Source organism: Phycodurus eques, chromosome 10 (assembly GCF_024500275.1).
Source record: "Phycodurus eques isolate BA_2022a chromosome 10, UOR_Pequ_1.1, whole genome shotgun sequence".
Lineage (NCBI taxonomy): Eukaryota > Metazoa > Chordata > Actinopteri > Syngnathiformes > Syngnathidae > Phycodurus > Phycodurus eques.
The window spans coordinates 9,353,191-9,376,328 of NC_084534.1; the positions used below are offsets into that span (position 1 = coordinate 9,353,191).

A 23,138-nucleotide genomic window follows, 5' to 3' on the forward strand; every position below is an offset into this window, starting at 1 on the left:
GGTGGGGAGAATACTTCCTCAAACCTCCTCCTCAAATTCCACCGACGCGCCTTCCCATGAGGAAGCAGAGTCTGGTGTCTCTGAGGACGGCTCTCCTATCTCTGGGATTGAGGTTATTGAGGTGGTTAAAAAGCTCCTTGGTGGGAAGGCCCAGGGGGTGGATGAGATTCGCCCGGAGTTCCTAAAGGCTCTGGATTTGTAGGGCTGTCCTGGTTGACACGCCTCTGCAACATCGTGTGGACATCGGGGACAGTGCCTCTGGATTGGCAGATTTGGGTGGTGGGCCCCCTTTTTAAGACTGAGGACTGGAGGGTGTGTTCCAACTGCAGGGGGATCACACTCCTCAGCCTCCCTGTTAAGGTCTATTCAGGGGTGCTGGGGTGGAGGGTCCGTCGGGAAGTCGAATCTCAGATTCAGGAGGAGCAGTGCGGTTTTCGTCCTGGCCATGTAACAGTGGACCAGATCTTCACCCTCGGCATGGTCCTCGAGGGTGCATGGGAGTTCACTCAACCAGTCTACATGTGTTTTGTGGACTTGGAGAAGGCATTCGATCGTGTCCCTTGGGGAGTCCTGTGGGGGGTGCTTCGGCGGGAGTATGGGGTACCGAACCCCCTGATACAGGCTGTTCGATCCCTGTACTACCGGTGTCAGAGTTTGGTCCGTATTGCCGGCAGTAAGTCGAACTCGTTTCCGGTGAGGGTTGGACTCCGCCAAGGCTGCCCTTTGTCACCGATTCTGTTCATAACTTTTATGGACAGAATTTCTAGGTGCAGCCGAGGCATAGAGGGGGTCCGGTTTGGTGGCCTCAGTATTGCGTCTATGCTTTTTGCTGATGATGTGGTTCTGTTGGCTTCATCAGGCCATGATCTCCAACTCTCACTGGAGCGGTTCGCAGCAGAGTGTGAAGCGGCTGGGATGAGAATCAGTACCTCCAAATCTGAGGCTATGGTCCTCAGTCGGAACAGGGTGGCGTGCCCTCTCCGGGTCAGGGATGAGATCCTTTCCCATGTGGAGGAGTTCACGAGCTAAGCCGAAAGGCAAAGCTCTCAATTTACCGGTCGATCTACGTTCTTAGCCTCACCTATGGTCACGAGCTGTGGGTTGTGACCGAAAGAACAAGATCCCGGATATAAGCGGCCGAAATGAGTTTCCTTCGCAGGGTGTCCGGCCTCTCCCTTAGAGAGAGGGTGAGAAGCTCTGTCATCCGGGATGGGTTCAGAGTAGACCCGGTGCTCCTCCGCATTGAGAGGAGCCAGATGAGGTGGCTGGGGCATCGGTTTAGGGTTCCTCCAGAGTGCCTCCCCGGTGAGGTGTTCCGGGCATGTCTCTCGGCTGGCCTGGGAACGCCTCGGGATCCGCTCAGATGAGCTGGAGGAAGTGGCTGGGAAGAGGGAAGTCTGGGCTCCCCTGCTGAAGCTACTGCCCCCGCGACCCGACCTCGGTTAAGCGGAAGAAAATGGATGGATGGATGGACTGGGAAAAACTTCTTGGAACGATTCATGAAGTCAGTGGAACAAGGTGAGGGCAAGCAAAAATCCAAAATGCAACTGCAAAACTCCATCCAACAAATCTGCAACATGTTGACACAGTTTGTTTCCTTATAAACACAATTTGGCGCGCCACATCCAAACGACACACTTCCTGTATCGGTCACATGATTTTTTTCTTAACGTGATGCACGCACCAATACGGGTTTCACTCTTGGGTGCTCGGCACAGTGCTGACGCACCAGTGTCGTTCGTCCCATCACTAATAAAAAGCAATTTGCTGTTACTCGAATGCTTCATTTTGGAAACCGACAGTGCATACTTCCTTATAACACCGGAGGTCTCTGTTGAGGTCTCCGGCTGAAGGAAAGCCATCTAATTAAAAAAAAACCTTAAGGCTTGCAATCTCTCCATGGATTTTGATCATAGTGTACTGGGTCGCTTATTAATCATTTGAAGCATGCCATAAGCCAAAATTAGTAGTCGTCGTAGTAGTACTGAGATACACTGTGGTGCAACCTGGACTCCTGGGCACATTTTCAGTGATGTAACCAGAGTCACAGGGGTTTTTGAACAGCTTTTGTGAAATTTTACTCAGAAAAGTAATCATGCAATTAGTAAAGCATTTAAATTATTTATGTATAAGAAGCTTTTTACTAGATTATATTCATACCAATGTTTATTAAGATTGGCTGGCGACCAGTTCATGGTGTACCACGCCTCTCGCCCGGAGATAACTGGGATAGGCTCCAGCACGCCCACAACCCTTGTGAGGATAAGCGGCTCAGAAAAGGGATGGATGGATGACAACAAATACAGTAAAATAAAGTAACTATAATCAACAATACGTTCGTGATAGCGTAAATAATTATTTGCATATAAAAAATGGTGAATCTGTTTTTAAAATCTTTGTTTGCAATACAGCATACACAATGATAAAACAAATATATGCAGTAGAAGAATATATATTGTGTAAACAAAAAAAAGTACAAATAAAAAAAGTACAAATAAGAAAAAAATGCCAGGGGTCACAAAAATAGATTTATATCAAATAAAAATAAAAACTAATGGGAATATAAATTTGAAGTCTTGATCGCTTTCAATGTTGCAGCTGTGACGCGACGCCAGACAACGCCGCTGACGTCATCCAGCTGCGCCGCCGTCTGAGGAGGTCAGGTGACAGGTCACAGTAACTCAGTAGAGCACTGTGGCAGAAGCAGAGGCGATCAGGGTCGATTGTCAGATGAAATTCTCTCTTTTATTAATTTCTCTCAGGCTGGCTGTCTTTCATCTCGGCGGGCGAAGTTGGACGGACGCAAAGAGTGGCAGATATGTCTTACTGCAGGCAAGAAGGTAAGCACGTAGACAGTTCATTCATATGAGCGCGTGTGTTTGCAATGTCACCGTGGTGCTGCCATGCTAAGCTAACTTGATACCGTCACCTCAATCATCACTGACTGATTGACTGGGTTAAGCCTCTCACGATAGTACTCGGCTGGATTTAGTATCGTGTTGGTTTGTTGTCTACACGCCTGCTGTCATTTGACATGTGTGTTATTTACAGTTCTTAAAACAATTATCTGCATCCTTAGTACGAGTAGCATCAACTTGATTATTTGACGTTGTGTTTCCAGGTAAAGATCGCATTATCTTTGTGACCAAAGAGGACCATGAGGCTCCCAGCAATGCCGAGTTGATTGCGGATGATCCGCATGATCCGTACGAAGAGCAAGGTTTGTAATTTAATATGTACAGACTTCCCGACGCACTCGGCCAATTCCTGTGTGTCTGTGTGTTTATTTGTATAAACACTGTAGTCCATCAATTCACTTGTACTGTTCAAGTCACACATACAATCTGACTGTTGAAAATCACCAAACGCATGAAAGAACCTGCATGTGCAGAGACCAAGATTAGGCTTGATTTTGGGTTGCGCGACATCGGGATATTGCGATTTTCTTAAACCCTGCGATATACCGGTGTATTGCAATGTAAAAAAAATACAGAATAACATGCATGTAACATGAAAACCAGCACACATTTTTGTGTTTTTCCCTCTTGAGAAAAACTATGCTCAGTAGAGCACAAATGTAGACGATGTTGTTATTCATTCATGCCCAGTTGTACTGTAGTCATTAGCACATTCCTAACACTATTCATGTTTCTAATCCTTTTTACACCTTTGTTTAAACACAAGCATTAGTGTTTCTATATGTGAGTGTATTAGTTTAAGCAAAACACATTGTTGTGTACACCTGAAATGTGTCCCTTCAATAATGCCGTTGCTTTCACCCTTCCCTCCATGTGTAATCTGTTGCAACAAGCATTCGTTCGTCACATTCTCAAGAGAGATACAGTAAATGCAGGCGTGTCATTGTTTCCCTTGTCCTCATTAATAGTTATCATGCAAAAAATAACAATCTAAAACCGGGCTGCTTCGTATGTGTTGTTTGATGGGTTAGAATTTACTGTAATATACGTGCTAATCTTATTAGCATATCCAACCAGGTCCTTCTGCTGGTCACTTATTACAGTGGATTGTCTGCATATCAATACCCAAACATTGTGCAGGACCTTGCGGTGTGACTATTGCACACACGTACATTGCAATGACAATGATTAAACGATAAATTGTGCGGCCCTAGCTTGATTCCAATCATAAGATAACCGATTCTGTCCCGTCCCCCCCTATTCCAATGTCATGATGCATATCCAAATTGTGCCAGTAACACCAAAAAAACAAAAGAACTCTGTCACTTTAACCACAAAGTGTAAATCCTGCCTAAGATGCTGCTGTTTTTTTTTTGTGTGTGTCTGTAGGCCTCATCCTGCCCAATGGTGACATCAATTGGAACTGCCCGTGTCTCGGGGGCATGGCCAGTGGACCTTGTGGCTCTCAGTTCAAGGAAGCTTTCTCATGCTTCCACTACAGTAAGGAGGAGGTGAAGGGCTCCGAGTGCATCGATCACTTCCGTAACATGCAGGAGTGCATGCAGAGGTACCCTGAGCTCTATCCTCAGGAGGAAGACAAAGAAAGCTCCAATCAGCCACAGGCAAAGTCTGCTTCTGACTCACCCGAGGACTCTGCCTTATCGCCCCAAACAGACTCTGTTCCAGTAAGCTCACCAACAGACAGCCAAACTGGCAGCTAAGAGCAACTGTCAACCCACAGGCTCTTAAATCTGTGTATGCAAGCACTGCATTGCAAAGATTTATGCTCTCTAGTCATGAAAACCAATAAAGAAGGCCTGCACTGTGGTGACTTTCCTGGGCGGCACCAAAAGAAGACTTGAAGCAGAAAGATATATGGTATTGTGTTGGTGATTATGTGAAACTATTCCTAGGAGGTTCCATGGACCCTGGTCAATGGAAAAATAAACTCTCATATTCTCATAAGAAAAAAATGTCATGAGCATCTCCATTCCCAAACTTTCTGTATGACGTCACTTGTGCGAATTATGTTCAAATTCTTTTGCTGCCAACCTGTGCATTAAAACACAAACCATTCTAATACCACTGTTGAAAGAACAACTGCTGTACTGCCTTAAATGTCATTTATGGACAATACAAATATGATTGTATTTGTCAAACATACAGGTGTATTCAGGTGACATTTCGAACCCCTTTTGTGATTTGTGCTTGTTAATGTTGGACCTGATCATTCAGAACTATCTACATTTCTTTGTTGCTGCTGAGTCACCAGCTGAAAGATTGAATGAAAATGTTAAACTAGGCCAATTGGCTCCCTTATGTGATACAAACAGTGCTTTGTCTGCATGTGTGTGAGTACTAAGTGTACCTTCAGTTCTGGTTACTGTTATTGCCACCTTTGAGTTTTTATGTATGACATACAATATCTCAGTGATGCTCAAAGTGTGGTACTTGTACCATTAGTGTTACGCAAAAGAATCCCTGCCCAAGTACAGTTAAGTTCTGTTCAACGTTTTAGTACAGTCTCCTATATTAAGGCACAGTGTTAATGTTCAGACTGTGCAAAATGTTACAGCAACCTGCAGTGATAGTTTCATAACCTATTATGGTACTGTATTTTAATGTTTCATGATGGTGGTACTTGGAGCGCTGAGTTTTTTTTTTTTTTAAAACATAGTACTTGGTATAAAGGTTTGAGAACAACTGCAATATCTTCTGAAAGTTCTCATTTAGTTTAGTTTTCTTCTGTACACAAAGAAGGACCTAGTCCCAGATCAACTTGTCTGTCCGTGTTCTCTTTAGCACTGATCCTGGATTCCAGTAATGGTGACCAGAACAATATTACTGTGGAACCTTTGAAGACAATGATCATGGGTGCGAGTAAAGTTGGAGAGAAATGTACCAGCTACTTTTAAACAAAGAAAATTGATCAGATGCTCAGTCAGGCGAGCCACAAGATGATACGTAAATTGACTCGCCTTCAATATATCCTCCATCAAATGAGGTTAAAACAAAAAGGAGAATTTAATAAAATCCAGACATTTACACATTCAGGTTCACCTATGTCTGCTGCGCTCTGAGCAATAATTATGACTTTAATCGACACGATTGTTCAGAATAAAATGATGTTGGTGGAAGAATGATTATTTTGATTTTGAATGATTATTTCTGAATTTATATTTAAGGGCAATTTTGTCCACTTCCCTAATGGCTGGATCAGACCACATGAAAAATGTGTTCTTTCCCGATTGCACTATGTCAGACTACTGCCATAAATTCTTGCCGTATCTCGGTCAGACAGTGGCAACAGTACAGGACGTATTCCGATACCATCCTATCCTGTCTTTTACAAACACTGCGCTTTATCCTGTCAAATCAAACAGTGTCAGAGAGGGTGAACTAGAAAACGCGTTACCGGTCAACGCGACCGGTACACCCGTTACCATGGCGATGATATACAATGGCTGGCGCCAATGTATTGTGTTGGGGGGGCGGGAAGAACAAAAAGAGGAAAATCAAGAAGTTTTGTCGTTCCCGACAAAATATGTCGGGCCCGATCTGAGAAATCGCCCGCGATAGCTAATCGGGCCAATAACGAGGCTTAAATTCTGTCGTCTAATCTAGGCATTACTTTGCTTGCTCGCACGGCCTTCCAGTTGGTCTTTGACATTCAATGAAAGTACTGATAGAAATGAGTGCCTTGTGCTGCCACAGCAAGTATTAATTTATCTTTTGACCATCAACTTTACTATTTTCTGGGTTTGTGCTGGTGGTTCAACTTGTCACCAGTGATTGTCAGTCTCTCTGAACTGAATTCTTGACCGTTTTGGAGACTGTCCATCTTAGGCATCCACTTCTTAGGCTGTCTGTAATGAGAAGGCCCAATCTGGGGGTCCAGGGGACCACCACACTTTGCATTGTGACCAGCAAACGGCCTGTGGCGGATTCTTCCGGGCCTGCCAGCAGGTACTGCATACCTGTGGAAAAACATTATATTCTAACTTGTGTCATTAATGAAAACAGTGCGCTATAAATGCACATATTTGCCTGGGTTTAGGATGGGGCAGGTGCACCCACGGCTAGTCCAGGACACTGGATAGATACTGATGGTCCCTGAGCTCAGTGCCACCGGACCTGATCGTAGGACCTTGCGCACTTTGACCTGCACTTCTGCATAGCTGCCCTTGTCATGAGCTGACATCACACTCGCCTTAATCACTGTCAGGGTTGTCACCAATCCACAGTAAGTACTGCATGCAGTCTAATTTACATTAGTCAGAACAGAGACATGCGTGCATTAAGGAATACACGTAGTTTCTTACCATAGTCATGTTTAATCTTGCAGAGGTCAGACACACTTCTTAGCCTTTTCTCCTTACAGCTGCACTTTCCTGTACACGCACAACCACACACACACACACACACACGGTTTTGAATATGGTAGAATTTGGAATGATAAACCCTGATCAAGCTTCATTTGGAGAAAAAAAAATGTCTTCTTTTTTTCCCGCTCCTGTTGTCGCACAGAAGGGACAATTTGACTAGTCAACTGTATAGCACCACCCTTTAGACGAAAACTGCAATCTCAGGTCGGGGACGAGATCCTGCCCCAAGTGGAGGAGTCCAAGTATCTTGGGGTCTTGTTCACGAGTGAGGGAAGAATGGAACGGGAGATCGACAGGCGGATCGGTGCGCCGTCTGCAGTGATGCGGACTTTGTATCGGTCCGTTGTGGTAAAGAAGGAGCTAAGCCGAAAGGCGAAGCTCTCAATTTACCGGTCGATCTTCGTTCCTACCCTCACCTATGGTCACGAGCTGTGGGTCGTGAGCGAAAGAACGAGATCCCGGATACAAGCGGCCGAAATGAGTTTCCTCCGCAGGGTGTCCGGGCTCTCCCTTAGAGATAGGGTGAGAAGCTCGGTCATCCGGGAGGATCTCAGAGTAGAGCCGCTGCTCCTCCGCATTGAGAGGAGCCGGATGAGGTGGCTGGGGCATCTGATTCGGATGCCTCCCGGACGTCTCCCTGGTGAGGTGTTCCGGGCACGTCCCGCCGGGAGGAGACCCCGGGGACGACCCAGGACACGCTGGAGAGACTACGTCCTTCGGCTGGCCTGGGAACGCCTCGGGATCCCCCCTGGAAGAGCTGGATGAGGTGGCTGGGGAGAGGGAAGTCTGGGCGTCCCTGCTAAGGCTACTGCCCCCGCGACCCGACCCGGATAAGCGGTAGAAAATGGATGGATGGATGGATGCAATCTCAGGTCTGATTGACTACAGGCCTGTCGCCCTGACATCTGTGGCCATGAAGTCCTTTGAACGCATCGTGCTGGACCACCTCAAGATACGTAGACTCGTCGCCATCTTTGATGAGGCCAATTTAGAGTCTCCAATCAACCTATCACGCATGTTTTTGGGATGTGGGAGGAAACCGGAGTGCCCGGAGAAAACCCACCCAGGCACGGGGAGAACATGCAAACTTCACACAGGCGATTGGATAAAATAAAACCTCAGAATGTTCTTTTTTGCACAGTAATAACTTGTTTATGAATGTAAAGTATAAAAGTAAAAACACATGACAGTTCTGTATGAACATTGAATAGGTAAAGTGCATGTAATATTTCTTTCCTCCTGGAAATTGTGTTGACAATTAAAAATTGTGCCTGGCACAGCTTACTAAAGACCATTTTCTGTCTTCAGGTATAAAAGTAAAAGGCGCTGGCTTCACGCCAACGCTCCTGCTTGCTTTGGTCACCATTTTGTTGTTTGGTCGAATTCAGCCTCAGTCTATACAACGGGAATCACACAGAAACTGGCTAGTATCGATATTGAAATGGGGATGGAGGGGGGTATTGCAAAGGATGATCTTTATACCTGAGGAGTGCAGCACAGAGACGGCCTGCTCTTTTGGCCACTGGGTCCCTTCATCCATGAAAAATTGAGAATCCAAAGTAGGGACTTTTCCACCGATGGGTATGTTGAACAACTGATTATTTGAATGACTGCAAGAGCCAAACAGGGAGACGACATCGATATGAATTTCATCTCCCCAGTGATGTTTGAATGACTTTGATCAAGGTATACTGCTCACCTGTCCAGACACTGCCCAGTGGTGGGATTACAGCTGTTGGGGCAGGCGCAGGCTTTGCAGCCCTCAGCGCCGAAGCCCCAATAGCCAGGCATACAATGAGTGCAGCTTGTGCCCCCAACACCAGTTTTACACTTGCACTGGCCACTCCGATGGTGGCACCAGGTTTCCTCATCTCCAGGATGTGGAGACGAGGAGCCTTCGAGGTCACACCAGCATCCTGAAAGACAAAGACATACATTTGTACGTATGCGTTTTTGGTATTTTCCCATCAGAATGGTGCCGCTGCACTACACATCATCGTTCAGTTTGACTTGCTTACGCTGGCAAGTGTGGGGGGAGTTGATGGGCAAAGTCGGGTGACGGCGGTAGCCTCGACGACAGCGCTGGCACCTGGGCCCAAAGGTGTTGTGTCTGCAGCTATCGCAGACCCCGCCGCTCTGGCCACCGGTGGAGAGCCAGGCTCGCTGGGAGAAGTGGCAGCTGTCTGCATGGTCGTGACACTCGCACTCTGGTGCCAGTTGAAGAGATGAGAGAAAGTCAAAGCCAGATGGAGAACATGACCCTGAGTACTGATGGAGACTAGTCCCAAAAAAAAATCTGATATTTAAAACAAACAGATGGGCCAGATCATTTCTACATGAAGTTTAATTTTCTTTTTTTTTTTATTAAATGTGTATGTAAAAGGAGTAAGATAGATTATTTTAATATTAAAATAATTAATTCTCATTTTAAAATGTTGTGTAATTCATTCAATTAGAATGATTTCAAAAATACAAGTAAAATTGTTAAGACTTTTTAAAGAAATTATTAAATTAGATAGATGAATTAAAACAATGAGTAAACACATTTCAATTAACCAATTTTAGGAAACAAGCTAAATTAATACAACAAACATTGAAAGACTCTCGATAAAGTAAATGCTTGATGTAAACTTTGCCCACCCCTGCTATGCATCCATAGTCGTTGTTGGGATTGGTACGGTATATTCTATATTCTATGTATTACCAAACCAATCAGTCAATCAATCAATGAGGGAATTCCTAGTTCTAGCTCTCGGGTGACTTTCTAGTCCCCTTCCTATTAGTTGTCACATACTTTGGCATGGATTTGCGTCGCCACTGCTCCCGTTGGCAGGCCTCCAGGGACGGTCGTTGTAGAGTGGCGCGCACTTCTCACAGTGGTAGCCCGCCGTGTGGTGAGTACACACGCAGCGTCCTGACACCTGGAAGGCACATCTGGAGCTTTTCAGTAATAAACACACACGGTCTAGAAACATACGTACATGCGGTTCAATACAAGAGTCGTATCAATAGTTTTGCTTGTACAAAGAAGATAATGCACAGATTGGATTGACGCTGTTAGAGCGGTATTAAGTTTATTTCGATAACGGTGGTGTGGAACTGCACAGCATTTACAGAAAGCTGTATTTCCTGCACTACGACATATTTGTGAAATATATTTGTGAAATGTTTATACGTCAGGCGTCTTTGTAATGGTGTAATTGTCGATTCATCTCTTGTATTAGATTTGATTAAATTGTTCATCTGCGCTTGATATTGTATACACTCAATAGTCAAGGGACGATATATTGTAACCCCAAACACATCACTATAAGTATACAGTAGAACCGCGTCACCAACCAATCAATGAAAAGGGTCATGATAATATTGAAAAGGGTCTGCTGAACTAAAATAAAATAATACACTGGCATATGATTATGATACATGTCATGGTAATGATTCAAAATCTTTCACATATGTCACATTAACATTTGGGGGTTAAAATTTTGAATAAAGGGTTAAAAGCCCTTTTCAATTGTGGGGATTTTCTTCAATGATAGCATCGCACTGCAATTGACATCTGTCTTGTTTTTGAGAGAAAAAAAAAAAAAAAAAAACACTCACCATGTTACCGTCCTGCTGTGCGTCTTGGCTGCTGTGGCGTGCCACACAAATCTCAGCATGTCCGTGGCACAGGCACGTCCCTTGTGCCAGCAAGTTATAAAGAGCGTAAGGTCCTGTCAGTGAGGTGGGTGTAGGCTGTGTTTGTTCCTCTGAGGTCTGCTGAAGGGGAGGACAAGTCTGAGCTTTCAGCAGTCTGATACGCAGGTTGGTGAGGGTCAGGCGGACAAGAGCCTCTGGACTGTAGGGGTCCAATAAATTTGCATTGTTCGGGTCAAGTAACCGTAATATCACCTAGGAAGAGACAGCGCATGATTCGTAACATGAACGCCAGTGTGTTGTTGAAATACACAAACATGACACCTCTTACCTCCCCACCACTGCAGGGTGCTGCGCTGCTGTAACGGGATGTACACAAAGAGCCAGGCTGAATAAAATCATCAGGCAAACCAAACTCCATGCTACAGTTGTGTGCAAAGACCTTAAGAACCACCCAGGAATGCCCAAAGTCTGTCGATCGCTCAACGGCCATGGCAGCGGGCCGCGGCGACCGGAACAACAAAACCACATGGGACATACAGAACTGTGTTTCCAGGTCCAGACGGATCTCGTCCTGCTTCCCCTGCATGGTGGGCTCTGCACTGGATTCCCACCAGGTATTTGGGTGCAAGAAAGGATCATCAGTCATGTGACTAGGTGGGTGGGGACATGGGATGTGTTCATGTGAGGTGTTCCCACAGCTCCTTGAGAGGGTGATGAGACCTCTGCCTGTAGCCAAGTTCGTAATGGGTGGACTGCAGGCGTGGTTCGCACATCTGGAAACTGAAGCAGAAGTACAGTCAATGTGGTTTTGCGATGCTTTATGATTAACCTTTAGGACAGAAAGTCACACCAAGGAAACAAGAGCTATAGTTCACTGTTCAACAATTCATTTGATTCTTCTTAGTTCATGTTACACACAATCCCTACCTTTCTCCAAACAGACTCTCAGATTACCTTTTATAACAAGAGGCAAGGCAGCAATAACTATTACCTTTAGCGGATGTATAACAATAGACAAAAATGTCACTTGTAACTGAAGAACCTTTCCTTTCAAAACTATTGTCAGAGAAGCCTCCTCACACTGAAAACACTTCTTTGAATTTACTTGATTTTATTGTGTATTGCAGTCCCACATCATCCAAACGGGCGGCACGGTGGACGACTGGTTAGAGCGTCAGCCTCACAGTTCTGAGGACCCGGGTTCAATCCCCGGTCCCGCCCGTGTGGAGTTTGCATGTTTTTCCCCGTGCCTGAGTGGGTTTTCTCCGGGCACTCCGGTTTCCTCCCACATCCCAAAAACATGCATTAATTGGAGACTGTGAGTGCGAATGGTTGTTTGTTTGTATGTGCCCTGCGATTGGCTGGCAACCAGTTCAGGGTGTACCCCGCCTCCTGCCCGATGATAGCTGGGATAGGCTCCAGCACGCCCGCGACCCTCGTGAGGAGAAGCGGCTCAGAAAATGGATGGATGGATGTTTAAATATGATACTTTTAAGTAACCGTAACAACAATGTGTAAAGATGACCTAAATGAATCATGTAATCTAATGTATTTTTCAGTTATCTTAATATATCCACTGGGTATTATTAAAGTCATTTTATTCACTGAATGGCTAATGTGCTGCAGCAACATACAATGAAATTGTATTATGACTACTTGGACAGTATAGTGCTGTATTTAACCAAAAAAAAAATAATGTTTTTGATTGCCACTGTCAGAGAAGTATTAATTGATGTCTGTTATTGTGGTTATTCTCTGCCGTGTTGTGACACTGCACTGCATCATAATGAGAACTGCTTCTCATATTTTGGATACGCTGATGTCATTGAGGGCCAGCTTGCTGGCCTTGTGAGGATGAATTTGAAATCTGATTTGTGATAAAACCAGCCCCATTGCTAATATCGTTCAAAATGACATTGCTTGCAATACTTGTTCTGATGGCCCTGCGTGGGAAAATTGCAGCACATAGAGGCAGAAGTCTGATGGGACAAAAAGAACAAAAACAAAAAAACTGAACAAAACAGAAAATCTGAAATCTTCGGGGAAGGCTACAGGAAAAGAAGGGAATAGACATGGGAATAAATTAATATCATGGAACAAATAATGGAATGTAGGTTGTACATTTAAGGCAGTGTTTCTGATAGGTGTTAAGGCCAGCAGAGAAGGCCTCGCTGCCTCTGAGCGCTCAGCACTGCCTCGAAACCAACACGCTCCGATCAAAACGTGTACAAAACCAAGCGGCTCACCTGCTCCACTCCGCGCCAAGACCGCAAGCAGCCAAATGAGCGTCTGCAGCAGCCGGTGTTCGCCTTTTCCTGACATTCTAAACGTTCTCGCACGTCTTTTCGTTTTGCTTGCAACCTTCACGCTGCGACGAAGACCCCCCGTGAGGAGAAAGAGTCACCAACATCACGATTAAAGGACAGCAGCATCTCAATGTGGAAGTAGTCCGACGTCTGTTTGTAATCCGTTGGGCGGGGGGAAATCCTGAGACATGAATACGAAGTGTGGTTTGCAGTAATAATCTTAACGTGCTACACGGGAATTAAGCACAAAATACTTCCGTGTTGTCCAGATGAAGTCAGGAATCCCTCCACAGGGGAAAAAAAAAAAAGAAAAAAGAAAAAAAAAGAACACGTGTGTATGTCAGAGGGAGACAGGCGTCATCTCCTCACTCCGGTCAGGTTCAAAGCTGCACTGGAGTGGAGTGGGCGCTCTATTTAGCCACACAACCCACCCAACTAGAAAGTCTCCCCACACATGCGCACACCGTGGGAAGAAGAGAAGATGTCGACGTGTTTTTATTCTGCTCTGCATTCCTCCTACCTGCCACTAAGAGCAGTTATTTTCCAAAGTAACGAGCGCCCTGCGTCCACTTGTCTTGTTTTCGATCTGCACTAACTCCAAGTTACGCGGCTCTTTGAAAACCTGAGACGAAGATCAAATTAGCCCCCGGTCCAGTTTAACGGCGCACTGACAAACCGCAATGAGCTGACAAATTCAATGGGCTCCTTTGTACAGTATGTCTGACGAATAAGATCATTCTGTCACTAACTTAACACTGATGGGCTGTCATTCTTCAGCTTGTCAAGATGATTAAAAAAACAAAAACAAATGCTGTTGGCCAGCAATAGTCCTTTTTAATTAATTCTGTTAAAAACCCTACAGATGCCACGAAATCTAAGACAGCCTAATTTCACCTTCCAAAATAAACAACATGCCTCTTCAGTTTTACGGCTAGCCTCAACTGAAGAGCCAAGAAGGACGGAACGCAGAACTGCATCGCTTAAGATCATAGGGATCAGAGTCGAGACCCGGGGGGGGGGTCATAGCCGGCCCGCTGCATCGCTTTATGTGGCCCGAAGGACTTAAAGTGTGTCTGCTTCCTGTGTCTGGCCAAATACGCGCGTTCTTTCAATTTTGGCAGAAAATCTGTACAGTAATTGGAAAATGCTGTTCAAATCTAGCAGGCATTTTCTATTGCAGAAATTAAACAAAAGCGGCATCCTTGAATATTTCTAATTTCAAATTCAAATTGTTGTTAATAATATACATACTGTACATTAACAATCTATCGCGGGGCAGTTGTGTATATGTAACAGTAGGATGATACATTTACACCAGGTGTCACCAAAATGGTGCCTGCGAGCAGCAGTTAGCCCCCTTGAGCCCCCCTGTTATGAAAATAACTCACCTTTGAGATGCTCTAATTTTTGGGTGTTTCGAACCTCAAAAAACAAAAACAAAAACAGTGCCACTTACCAGTGAGCTGCATCAAACATTTTTCTGTTGATATTCCATTTTAAACACATTCAGTGTAATAAAAAAACAATAAAAACTAGTATAGTTTAAAGCTCGGAGCACTTGACCATCCATCCATCCATTCTCCGGAGTTGGGTCAGCAAGAAAGCCCAGAATTCCCTCTCCCTAGCCACTTCGTCCATCTCTCCAGGGGGACCCCGAGGCGTACCCAAGCCAGCCGAGAGACAGTCTCTCCAACTTGGTCATTACCATAGGTGAGGCTAGGAACAGAGATCGACGAATACATTGCGAGCTTGGTCTTTCGAGTCAACTGCTTCTTCACCACGACATACCAATACAGAGTCCGCATGACTGCAAATGCTGCACCAATTCGCCTGTCGATCTCCCTCTCCATTCTTCCCTCAATCGTGAACAAGACCCCAAGATACTTGAACTCCTTCAGTTGGGGCAGGATCTCTTCCTTGACCTGGGGAGGGCACTCCACCCTTTAACGACTGAGGACCTCGGCTTAATATTTGGAGGTACTAAGTTTCATCCCAGTTGGTTCACATCCAACATCCAGAGCCTTTAGGAACGCCGGGTGGATCTCATCCACCCCTGGGGCCTTGCCACCGAGGAGCCTTTTAACCACCTCAGTGACTTCAACCCCAGAGATGGGAGAACCCGCCTCAGAGTACCCTGACTTTGCTTCCTTATTGAAAGGTGTGTCGGTGGAATTGAGGAGGTTTTTGAAGTATTCACACGTCCAGAGTTGAGGTCATCAGCACCCCGTCCCTACTATACACAATATTGATGGTGTACTTCCAACCTCTTGAGACGCCGGATGGTGGACCAGAATTTTCTCGAAGGCGTGAGGGCAGTCATTTTCCACGGCCTCACTGAACTCCTCCCACGCCAAAGTTTGCATTCCGCTTGGCTAGCCGGTACCCATCAGCTGCCCCTGGAGTCCCACAGGCCAAAATGGCCTGATAGGACTCCTTATTTAGCTTGACGGCATACATTACTGCTGATCGCAGATGTTCCCAACAGACCTTCACAAAACGTTTGGGTTTGCCAGGTCGGACTGGCATCTTCCTTCACCATCGGAGCCAACACACCGCCAGGTGGTGATCAGTTGACAGCTTCGCCCCTCTCTTCACCTGAGTGTCCAAGACATGTGGCTGCAAGTCAGATGGTGCAGTATGGTGTTTGTTATGGACAGGCTGTGACGAGCACAAAAGTCCAATAAACAACACACCACTTGGGTTCCGATCAGGGAGGCTGTTCATCCCAATCATGCCCTTCCACGTCTCACTGTCATTGCCCACATGAGCGTTAAAGACCCTATGAACGAGGGAGTCTCCAGGAAAGGCGCTCTCCACCACCCACTCCAAGGACCCCAAGAAGGGCGGTTACTCTGAACTGCTGTTTGGTCGGAGCTCGGCTACCAAAATGGAGGAATTGGATGAAAAAGCATTGCTCGGACTTTTGAGAGTCAAATTCACTTGCAAAGTAGATTTCTCTGGACTGGACCATTTTTAGTAGTCGACGATAAAGGGTTTGAAAATGTGTTACATATAGGCAGTGACGTGATCCAACTTTACAACTGCGACGCAGAAACCATTTAAAGGCATTACCTGTACTGTTCTGAAAAAATCAGTTCTGGAATGGCACTTTAACTTTGGTACTTTTTATTTTCTATTAGTTTTTCTAGTGTTTTGTATTGAAATGCAATTAAATGCATTTTTCCAGTGTTAATAATATTCCTGTCTGTCAATTATTTGACTCAGTTGTTCACTGAAATTTAATTTAATTCAAATTAAACCATGTTGCTTTTTGCCCTTTGAATAAAATGTGATTAATCGAGATTAATGAATTACAAAGCCTCTATTGAATTAGAATATTATTTTTAATTGAGTCCCACCCATAGTTAAAATAAAAATGGCATGTCATAGAGTGATTGTTATGGGGTGAATTCTTCTGAAAACCTTATATTATCACTCAATCTCATGATAAAACAAAAGGCATCCTTTAACACTTTAATTTGATAGCATAAACAATATATTCAATTACCACTAAACTGGGCCTGTCAACGTGTTGACAATGACTTCAATTATGGACTAAATTTCAACATTTATCTTTTTTGCATTATGACTGATGCAATTTGAATGGACATTTAAATTGCACAGATAATTTAATCTATGTTGAAACATTTTTTTACTAAAAAATAAATGTGTCTTTTTTTTTATTGAGTGCATTTTTGACAAAAAAAATCATGTCAGTGTCACAGAGTGACAGGTTTATCCGGGACAGATTGCTCATGGAGTATATCTTTGACGGTATTCAAGCTGACTGCATTATATCACACGTGCTGATTAGTGGATGTTTGAAGAAAACTATTTACTGGTAAAAATCTGCCTCTTCAATTACTGACCAAGACCCTAATTCTCAAAAGCACTGTGGTGGCACACATCACAGAGCGACATTTTATGAAGAAAACATTCTTTCTAAGCTGTGCAACAGTCCAGAAAACATTACCGGGGAGGGGGGAAACCTTGTAACGTTGTGGGATGTTTTAAGTCTGTTTTATTTTTTAAAGAGGTTAGGACCTGGGACACCTGTGTCCACTAAAAATATAGAAACCCTCTCATATAACACAGATAGGGAGAACATGCAAACGCCACACAGGAAGGACAGAGCTGAGCTCTGAACCCGAACTTGAGGATTGTGAGATACACGTGCAGCTAACCACCATTTCACTGTGGTCCCGCATTACCCCTATCTTATCTTATCTTGTCATTTCTGCAAGAATTTTCACAAAGCGTGGTCCACTGATTTGCAATCATTTCTCAAGATAAAAATATGCTTTTGTTTGAAAATATAACACATGCTTTCAGGACATTATGTGCAAATAGTCGTTTGCGGTCAAGGTTAACAGCATGATGAAAAATAGGCTATAAAATACTTTAAAAGCAGCACTGCCACATGTAAGTCATCTGCCTGTGCTTGCTCTTTTAACTCCAAAAATGAAAAAAAAACAAAAAACAAAAACAGTAAATTCTTCATTGTCTCATTAAGTGTAATTTTGTGTGATGTCACAATACCAACCTAGCCCCAAAAACAATTTAGTCATTAAACAGGGGTACTTATGCCCAATGAGGTGTAACATTACACATGACATTCTCACCATATTTAAAAGAATAATAATAATAATAATAACATAAAAACCAAATACTTTCTTTCAATGTTAAGGACATATCTTCATCACAGTTCCCAACTGTGAGGAGTCAAATACCAGACAGGGGAGGTCAGGGGGGATCTCCTACCTGCCCCATGACTGTCTCTCTAATTGCTAGTCTTCTTCTCATTTGCAAGGCTTAATGGGGGTCGGGAGGTTTTGCGCTTGGGTCAGATGAACAGTGACTCCCACCCCTTTTCCTATAATCCTCAGTGTTTGTTCAGAGTGCTCAAACATGCGTGTATCCCGAACACGATGTCACTCCACACATCTCAACTCCGTCCACGTCTTCTCCCGATGCTCGCATCCCACATGTCAACTCATGTGTTCTTCCGTGGATGAAGAGGATTAGTTGGATGTTGGCCTCACAGGGCACCAGGAGCAGACCTTCATTTGTTCCACTGGATAGCACTATTATATAAAATTGCCCGTAATGACATGAGCATCCATAATGACAATAAGTCTTCACTCGTAGTGGCCGCACTTCATTCGCTGCACTGTGTGTGGCGCAAATGGATACATCGTAAAAGACAAATACCCCCTACCCCACGCAACACACACACACACACACACACACACACCTCACCGACAACTTCACCGAGCAATCAAGTACGTATGTGGCACTTACGTACTTGATTGAGAAGCTAACAGTGTTAGTTGATGCGAATCTGTGCATCCAACAAGAGTCAAAAACTGTGCTTACTCTTTGGCTTTGACATGGTAGCAGGGGCGTCACACCCGTAGGGGATTTGGGGGTTTCTGCATGATCGCGTTTCAGTTGATGTGCAGAATGTTGAACACAGCTATTTACTAGTTTCCATAGAGAAAAATTGCAAAAAGATCTAAGGCCAATAGATTAGTTGTTTCCGATATGCTGTGATGACCAATGTGTGAACAATTTATTAGTTAAGAGTTTAAGATGAACAGTTCCAATGTGCTTCCGCAGGTAGATGCCTTAGAGTGAAAATCAATTCCTGTACCCACATCACTATCCTGTATCCAGATCCTCCCTCAATTTTAATCAGCTGCTTCCTTGGTCCATTCACCACCACTCTGCAAAGTTTTCTGTTTTCATATTTTTTGCGTAGTCTTGCTGTGTCTAACTATTAACTATTACTAAAACTATAACTATTGACTGTTTTTGCTGTGCGTTAATATGACTTGCGAAAAAGGCGCATTACTATTGATGAAAGTGTAAAGACTCTTTCCTTTTTCCTCTTTCCTTTCCTTTTAGACAGGCCACTTGAGTTGCATCTTTGACTTGGTCATTTTTTATTATCATTGCAAAGGGTATAAAAGTAGCTTCTGGTTTTATTTCCAGTACCATTTGTTTGTCGCTGTTTTGTGAGGAAAAAAAGAACAACAGGTCATTTTTAGGAAAATTGGTGCAGGGGTGAATTGTCATCAGAAGTAAAGTAGCTCCAATTTTATCAGTGAAAATGATCTCTTGTCTGATAAAGATGTTTGTATTAATGTGTGTGCGGAGGAGTTAAAATCAGGTCCAGGAACTGATAAAAGCCAGACGACAAATAAAAAGGCTTCGGTAGCGTGCAGAGGCACATTGCTTAACCAATAACGAGTTCATCTGAAACTTCTGTTATAGTCATAACATTTATGACTATAACAGACTATAACTTTACATTTGTTTGAGAGACTATTTGGACGCCATTGTGATTTGTCTTAATGAGGAAAAATGTTCAAGTTAAATGTTAAAGAAGTTACTCACTTGATGAGGCTTCACAAAAATATTGCCACTGTTGGAATTCTCAATCTGTCCATGTCTGACTCTTTTATTAGATTTTCTCGAAACACGTTGACAAAGTCACACAAAAACGTCCATCCATCCATCCATTTTCTTAGCCGCTTCTCCTCACCAGGGTCGCGGGCGTGCTGGAGCCCATCCCAGCTGTCATCGGGCAGGAGGCGGGGTACACCCTGAACTGGTTGCCAGCCAATCGCAGGGCACGTAGAAACAAACAACCATTCACACTCACAGTCACACCTACGGGCAATTTAGAGTCTCCAATTAATGCATGTTTTCGGAATGTGGGAGGGAACCGGAGTGCCCGGAGAAAACCCATGCAGGCACGGGGAGAACATGCAAACTCCACACAGGCGGGGCCGGGGATTGAACCCGGGTCCTCAGAACTGTGAGGCTGACGTTCTAACCAGTCGTCCACCGCGCCGCCACACAAAAACGTACCCTGGCAAATTCTTTTCATTGCCAACATAGACAAAGCAGTTGAGACAGTTCTCTCTTTTGTGGAGTTGCTCACCCATCAAACTAAATCAATATGGTTTACACAGCAGTTTATATTAATCATCCCCAAACATAATCTGCATGAGAAAAAAAAGAGCTCTTAAACTGAGTGCAAACATTTTTGTTTTTCTTGCATTAATGTCAGTTTCCTTTTACCTAGAGATGTGCAGTCTTATTCATACATTGCATTCAGAAGGTACTGAGCTCTATCCCCCGTCCCCTCGCCACCCACATCATGTTGAACTCTTGCTATTACTCATTCAAAGAGGTAGCTCAGTAAACAATTTAGTAGACTGACTTTTTTCAGCTTTTGGTAATGATGGATGACATGCTTGTTCTGTTGTGGGGCCTTATGGGCAGATGTGCCTTTCCAAAAGTATATTCATGCACAAATATATGATTAATGCACAAAATGTGTTGCCATTTGAAACTTTCACACAACAGCTTGAGCTCTCATACGGTACATATTCTTGAATAGACTAATTGATACGCTAAAGACCATAAAATGTCCGATACTCTCCTCAGTGTCTCCCTGTGAAGGCTATCAAAGGCTTTTATGAAGTCAGTGAAGTTTATTTTCAGTGGCAAATTGAATTCCAAATTCCAGATTCTGCTCCAAAACATTTCAAATACGAAATATTTGAGCTTTGTCATGATCTTCCGGGGCTGAATCCAGCCTGTTCTTTTCTCTGCTTTGCATAGAGTAAGCCTGCTCAGAAGCACAACACAGTAGACTTTTTCCAGGGACGTAAGACCAAGGTAACGCCTTTTCATTTATTGCAGTCGCTGAAGGAACCCTTCTTTGGACGTCTTTGGGGGCACATCATATGGCAACAGTCAAAAGTTCCGTCAAATATGTGACAGCAGTGTTTTATCAGCAGTTTTCCTCGTTGACAGAAATAATACAATTTAACAGCAAAACTGTTTTATGGTTTGTGGTGAGTCAATGATGGTGCAGTGGTTCACTTGCCTGACTTCTGTGCAGGCAGTGTGGGTTCACTCCCCACTCACTGACAGTGTGAATGTAAGTGTGAAGGGTTCTCTTTCTCTATATGTTTTGTAGTTGTTTGGTGACTCGTCCAGGGTGTATTCTGCCTTTTGCCCAAAGTCAGCATTGAGCATTCGTAAATCGATGCTCATCTGCTGATCTCCACATTTACAGTGGGAAAAAATAACTATTTGATACCCTGCTAAATTAATGAGTTCACTCAATTACAAAAAAAAGAAGTCTCAGCTTTTTATGATTGGTTACTCACGGTCATAAAGAGAATAGCAGTAATAAAATGCATAAAACACCCCAATATAAATGTTAGAAAATGAAATGCATTTTATTGAGTGAAATAACTTCAGTATTTGAGCCCCTACAACTCAGTCAGAATTCTGGCTCCCTGTGTTTGATATAATGCCCAATATTTGAGGACTTTAATAGTGTGGGGCTTTTTTAGCGTTTTTGACTTATACTCTGTCCATTATCACAATCAATGGACAACCATGAAATTAAAGACTTATGTCCACCAGCTTCCACTTCCACTGTTCAGTAAAAAAAAAAAAAAAAAGTTCAAGAAATTTAACTCACATCACATGCGTTGGGGCCTTAAGGACAGTTAGGTTCCAAAAAGGTAGGACACCCACTGCTGTTTAAAATGAGTTAGACTTGAATGGTTGCACAATTTTATGTTGGTTATAAGTTGTCATAACTGAGTGTCTTCCCACTATGCTGAAGATTTTTACAACCCACCGTGATTTTGGTTCTTCCTTAAACGTTCCCCAGAGAAAACGAGCAAATGAGAGGAAAAATCAAATGCAGGTGTTTGAAGTCCTGGACCACTTGTTGGGCTTTAATGTGCCCCTCAACTAGACATGGTACTGATTTAAGGTCCTTCTGAACTCATTAACTGTGTGTTTAATGGACTGCAACGGGCTCATCTGTGACCCAGTAAAGCAATGATGGCAACTTCAATGTCGAGCCAAAGAACAGGGTCACTGCTAAAACCATCAAAAATATCAATTGCACGGAGGCAGCAGAATGTATTGCAGTGCATAAACATTATTTCAGCATTAATTTATTTTGTGGGTCCCTTTCATCTTTAAAGTGACACCATTGACACTGACCATGATCAGAACAGGCGCCCCCTTTAAAGCACTCCAACTACTGTGTGATTTAAGGCGCAATGACATGTGTAAGTGGTTGCTGCGCATGATGTGCACTTCATTTAAATACAAATGATCTCTTTAATTTAATAGGTTACTGTACAGTCGTGACAGTTAAAACACCCACATATGCTCTTTGTGTGTTTCAAATATTAACGCAAAGAGTTTTACAAGGCTTCAGTGGTAATAGAATATTTCAGTGCCAGTGCATACGTTTGATCACAGTTTGATGGTGTACCCACAGCTTTGGGTTCCTGTTGGGCAGTGAAGTATAACTATGTGCTAAAGCTTTCCGAACAGCCTGACAGTCAGTGGGAAATGGGTTTTTTGATCCTGTTTGCCAACATCTGGTCCTCATAAGGAGCGAAACCTGGCAACAAATCCTTACTGTATATCAACAATGGAAAATAGGATTCGTATTCCCAAATAATCACCTTCACAACATAACAGGACTGAAAAGTAGGAGATGGCTGTAGGATTGATTTAAAATGAGGAGTGGATATAGTTTACATTTGGAATGAATAAGACATTTGGACAAAAGGGTTAATGTAGATCCAGATCTGAAATTTCATTCTCCTCTAGTTAAAACGACTACCGGGTTGATCAAAGCTCTAATAAAGCTGTTTGGGTTTTAATCAGTTCCACTTACAAAGGGCTGCAAGCCACATTTGTACCATCAGATACCATCATTGGCGTGGCGTCAGGCTCCAAAGATAGCTGCAGCATCGCCAATTGAACGTTTAAAAGCCCACCTCCTCGTCAGAGACTTTCTTTGGTTCTTGTGTGGATTTTCTTTGGAGCAT

At 43.7% G+C, this 23,138-nt stretch overlaps 2 protein-coding genes across 2 annotated transcripts; one reads left to right on the forward strand and one right to left on the reverse strand.

Annotated features, from left to right (window-relative positions):
* Positions 1–2,658: 2,658 nt before the first annotated feature.
* On the forward strand, positions 2,659–6,048 carry chchd4a (coiled-coil-helix-coiled-coil-helix domain containing 4a). Its single transcript, XM_061688746.1, has 3 exons — positions 2,659–2,840; positions 3,122–3,220; positions 4,308–6,048. Exons 1-3 carry the CDS (start codon positions 2,819–2,821, stop codon positions 4,637–4,639), a joined length of 453 nt encoding a protein of 150 aa, XP_061544730.1. The 5' UTR covers positions 2,659–2,818; the 3' UTR covers positions 4,640–6,048.
* Positions 5,090–13,829, reverse strand: si:dkey-202e22.2 (netrin-4). Its single transcript, XM_061688745.1, has 10 exons — positions 13,192–13,829; positions 11,274–11,725; positions 10,907–11,197; positions 10,098–10,224; positions 9,322–9,510; positions 9,003–9,219; positions 8,786–8,913; positions 7,241–7,309; positions 6,966–7,136; positions 5,090–6,895 (listed from the first exon to the last, which is right to left on the reverse strand). Exons 1-10 carry the CDS (start codon positions 13,265–13,267, stop codon positions 6,714–6,716), a joined length of 1,902 nt encoding a protein of 633 aa, XP_061544729.1. The 5' UTR covers positions 13,268–13,829; the 3' UTR covers positions 5,090–6,713.
* Positions 13,830–23,138: the final 9,309 nt, after the last annotated feature.

Excerpts from the sequence above, each read along its gene's own strand:
- si:dkey-202e22.2 (XM_061688745.1), bottom strand. The coding sequence starts at position 13,267 with ATGTCAGGAAAAGGCGAACACCGGCTGCTGCAGACGCTCATTTGGCTG. Across the intron at positions 9,220-9,321 it reads CTCCCCCCACACTTGCCAGC|GATGCTGGTGTGACCTCGAA; the intron begins GTAAGCAAGTCA and ends TTTGTCTTTCAG. Across the intron at positions 6,896-6,965 it reads CTGCCCCATCCTAAACCCAG|GTATGCAGTACCTGCTGGCA; the intron begins GCAAATATGTGC and ends GTTTTTCCACAG.
- chchd4a (XM_061688746.1), top strand. The coding sequence starts at position 2,819 with ATGTCTTACTGCAGGCAAGAAG. Across the intron at positions 2,841-3,121 it reads GTCTTACTGCAGGCAAGAAG|GTAAAGATCGCATTATCTTT; the intron begins GTAAGCACGTAG and ends TTGTGTTTCCAG. Across the intron at positions 3,221-4,307 it reads TGATCCGTACGAAGAGCAAG|GCCTCATCCTGCCCAATGGT; the intron begins GTTTGTAATTTA and ends GTGTGTCTGTAG.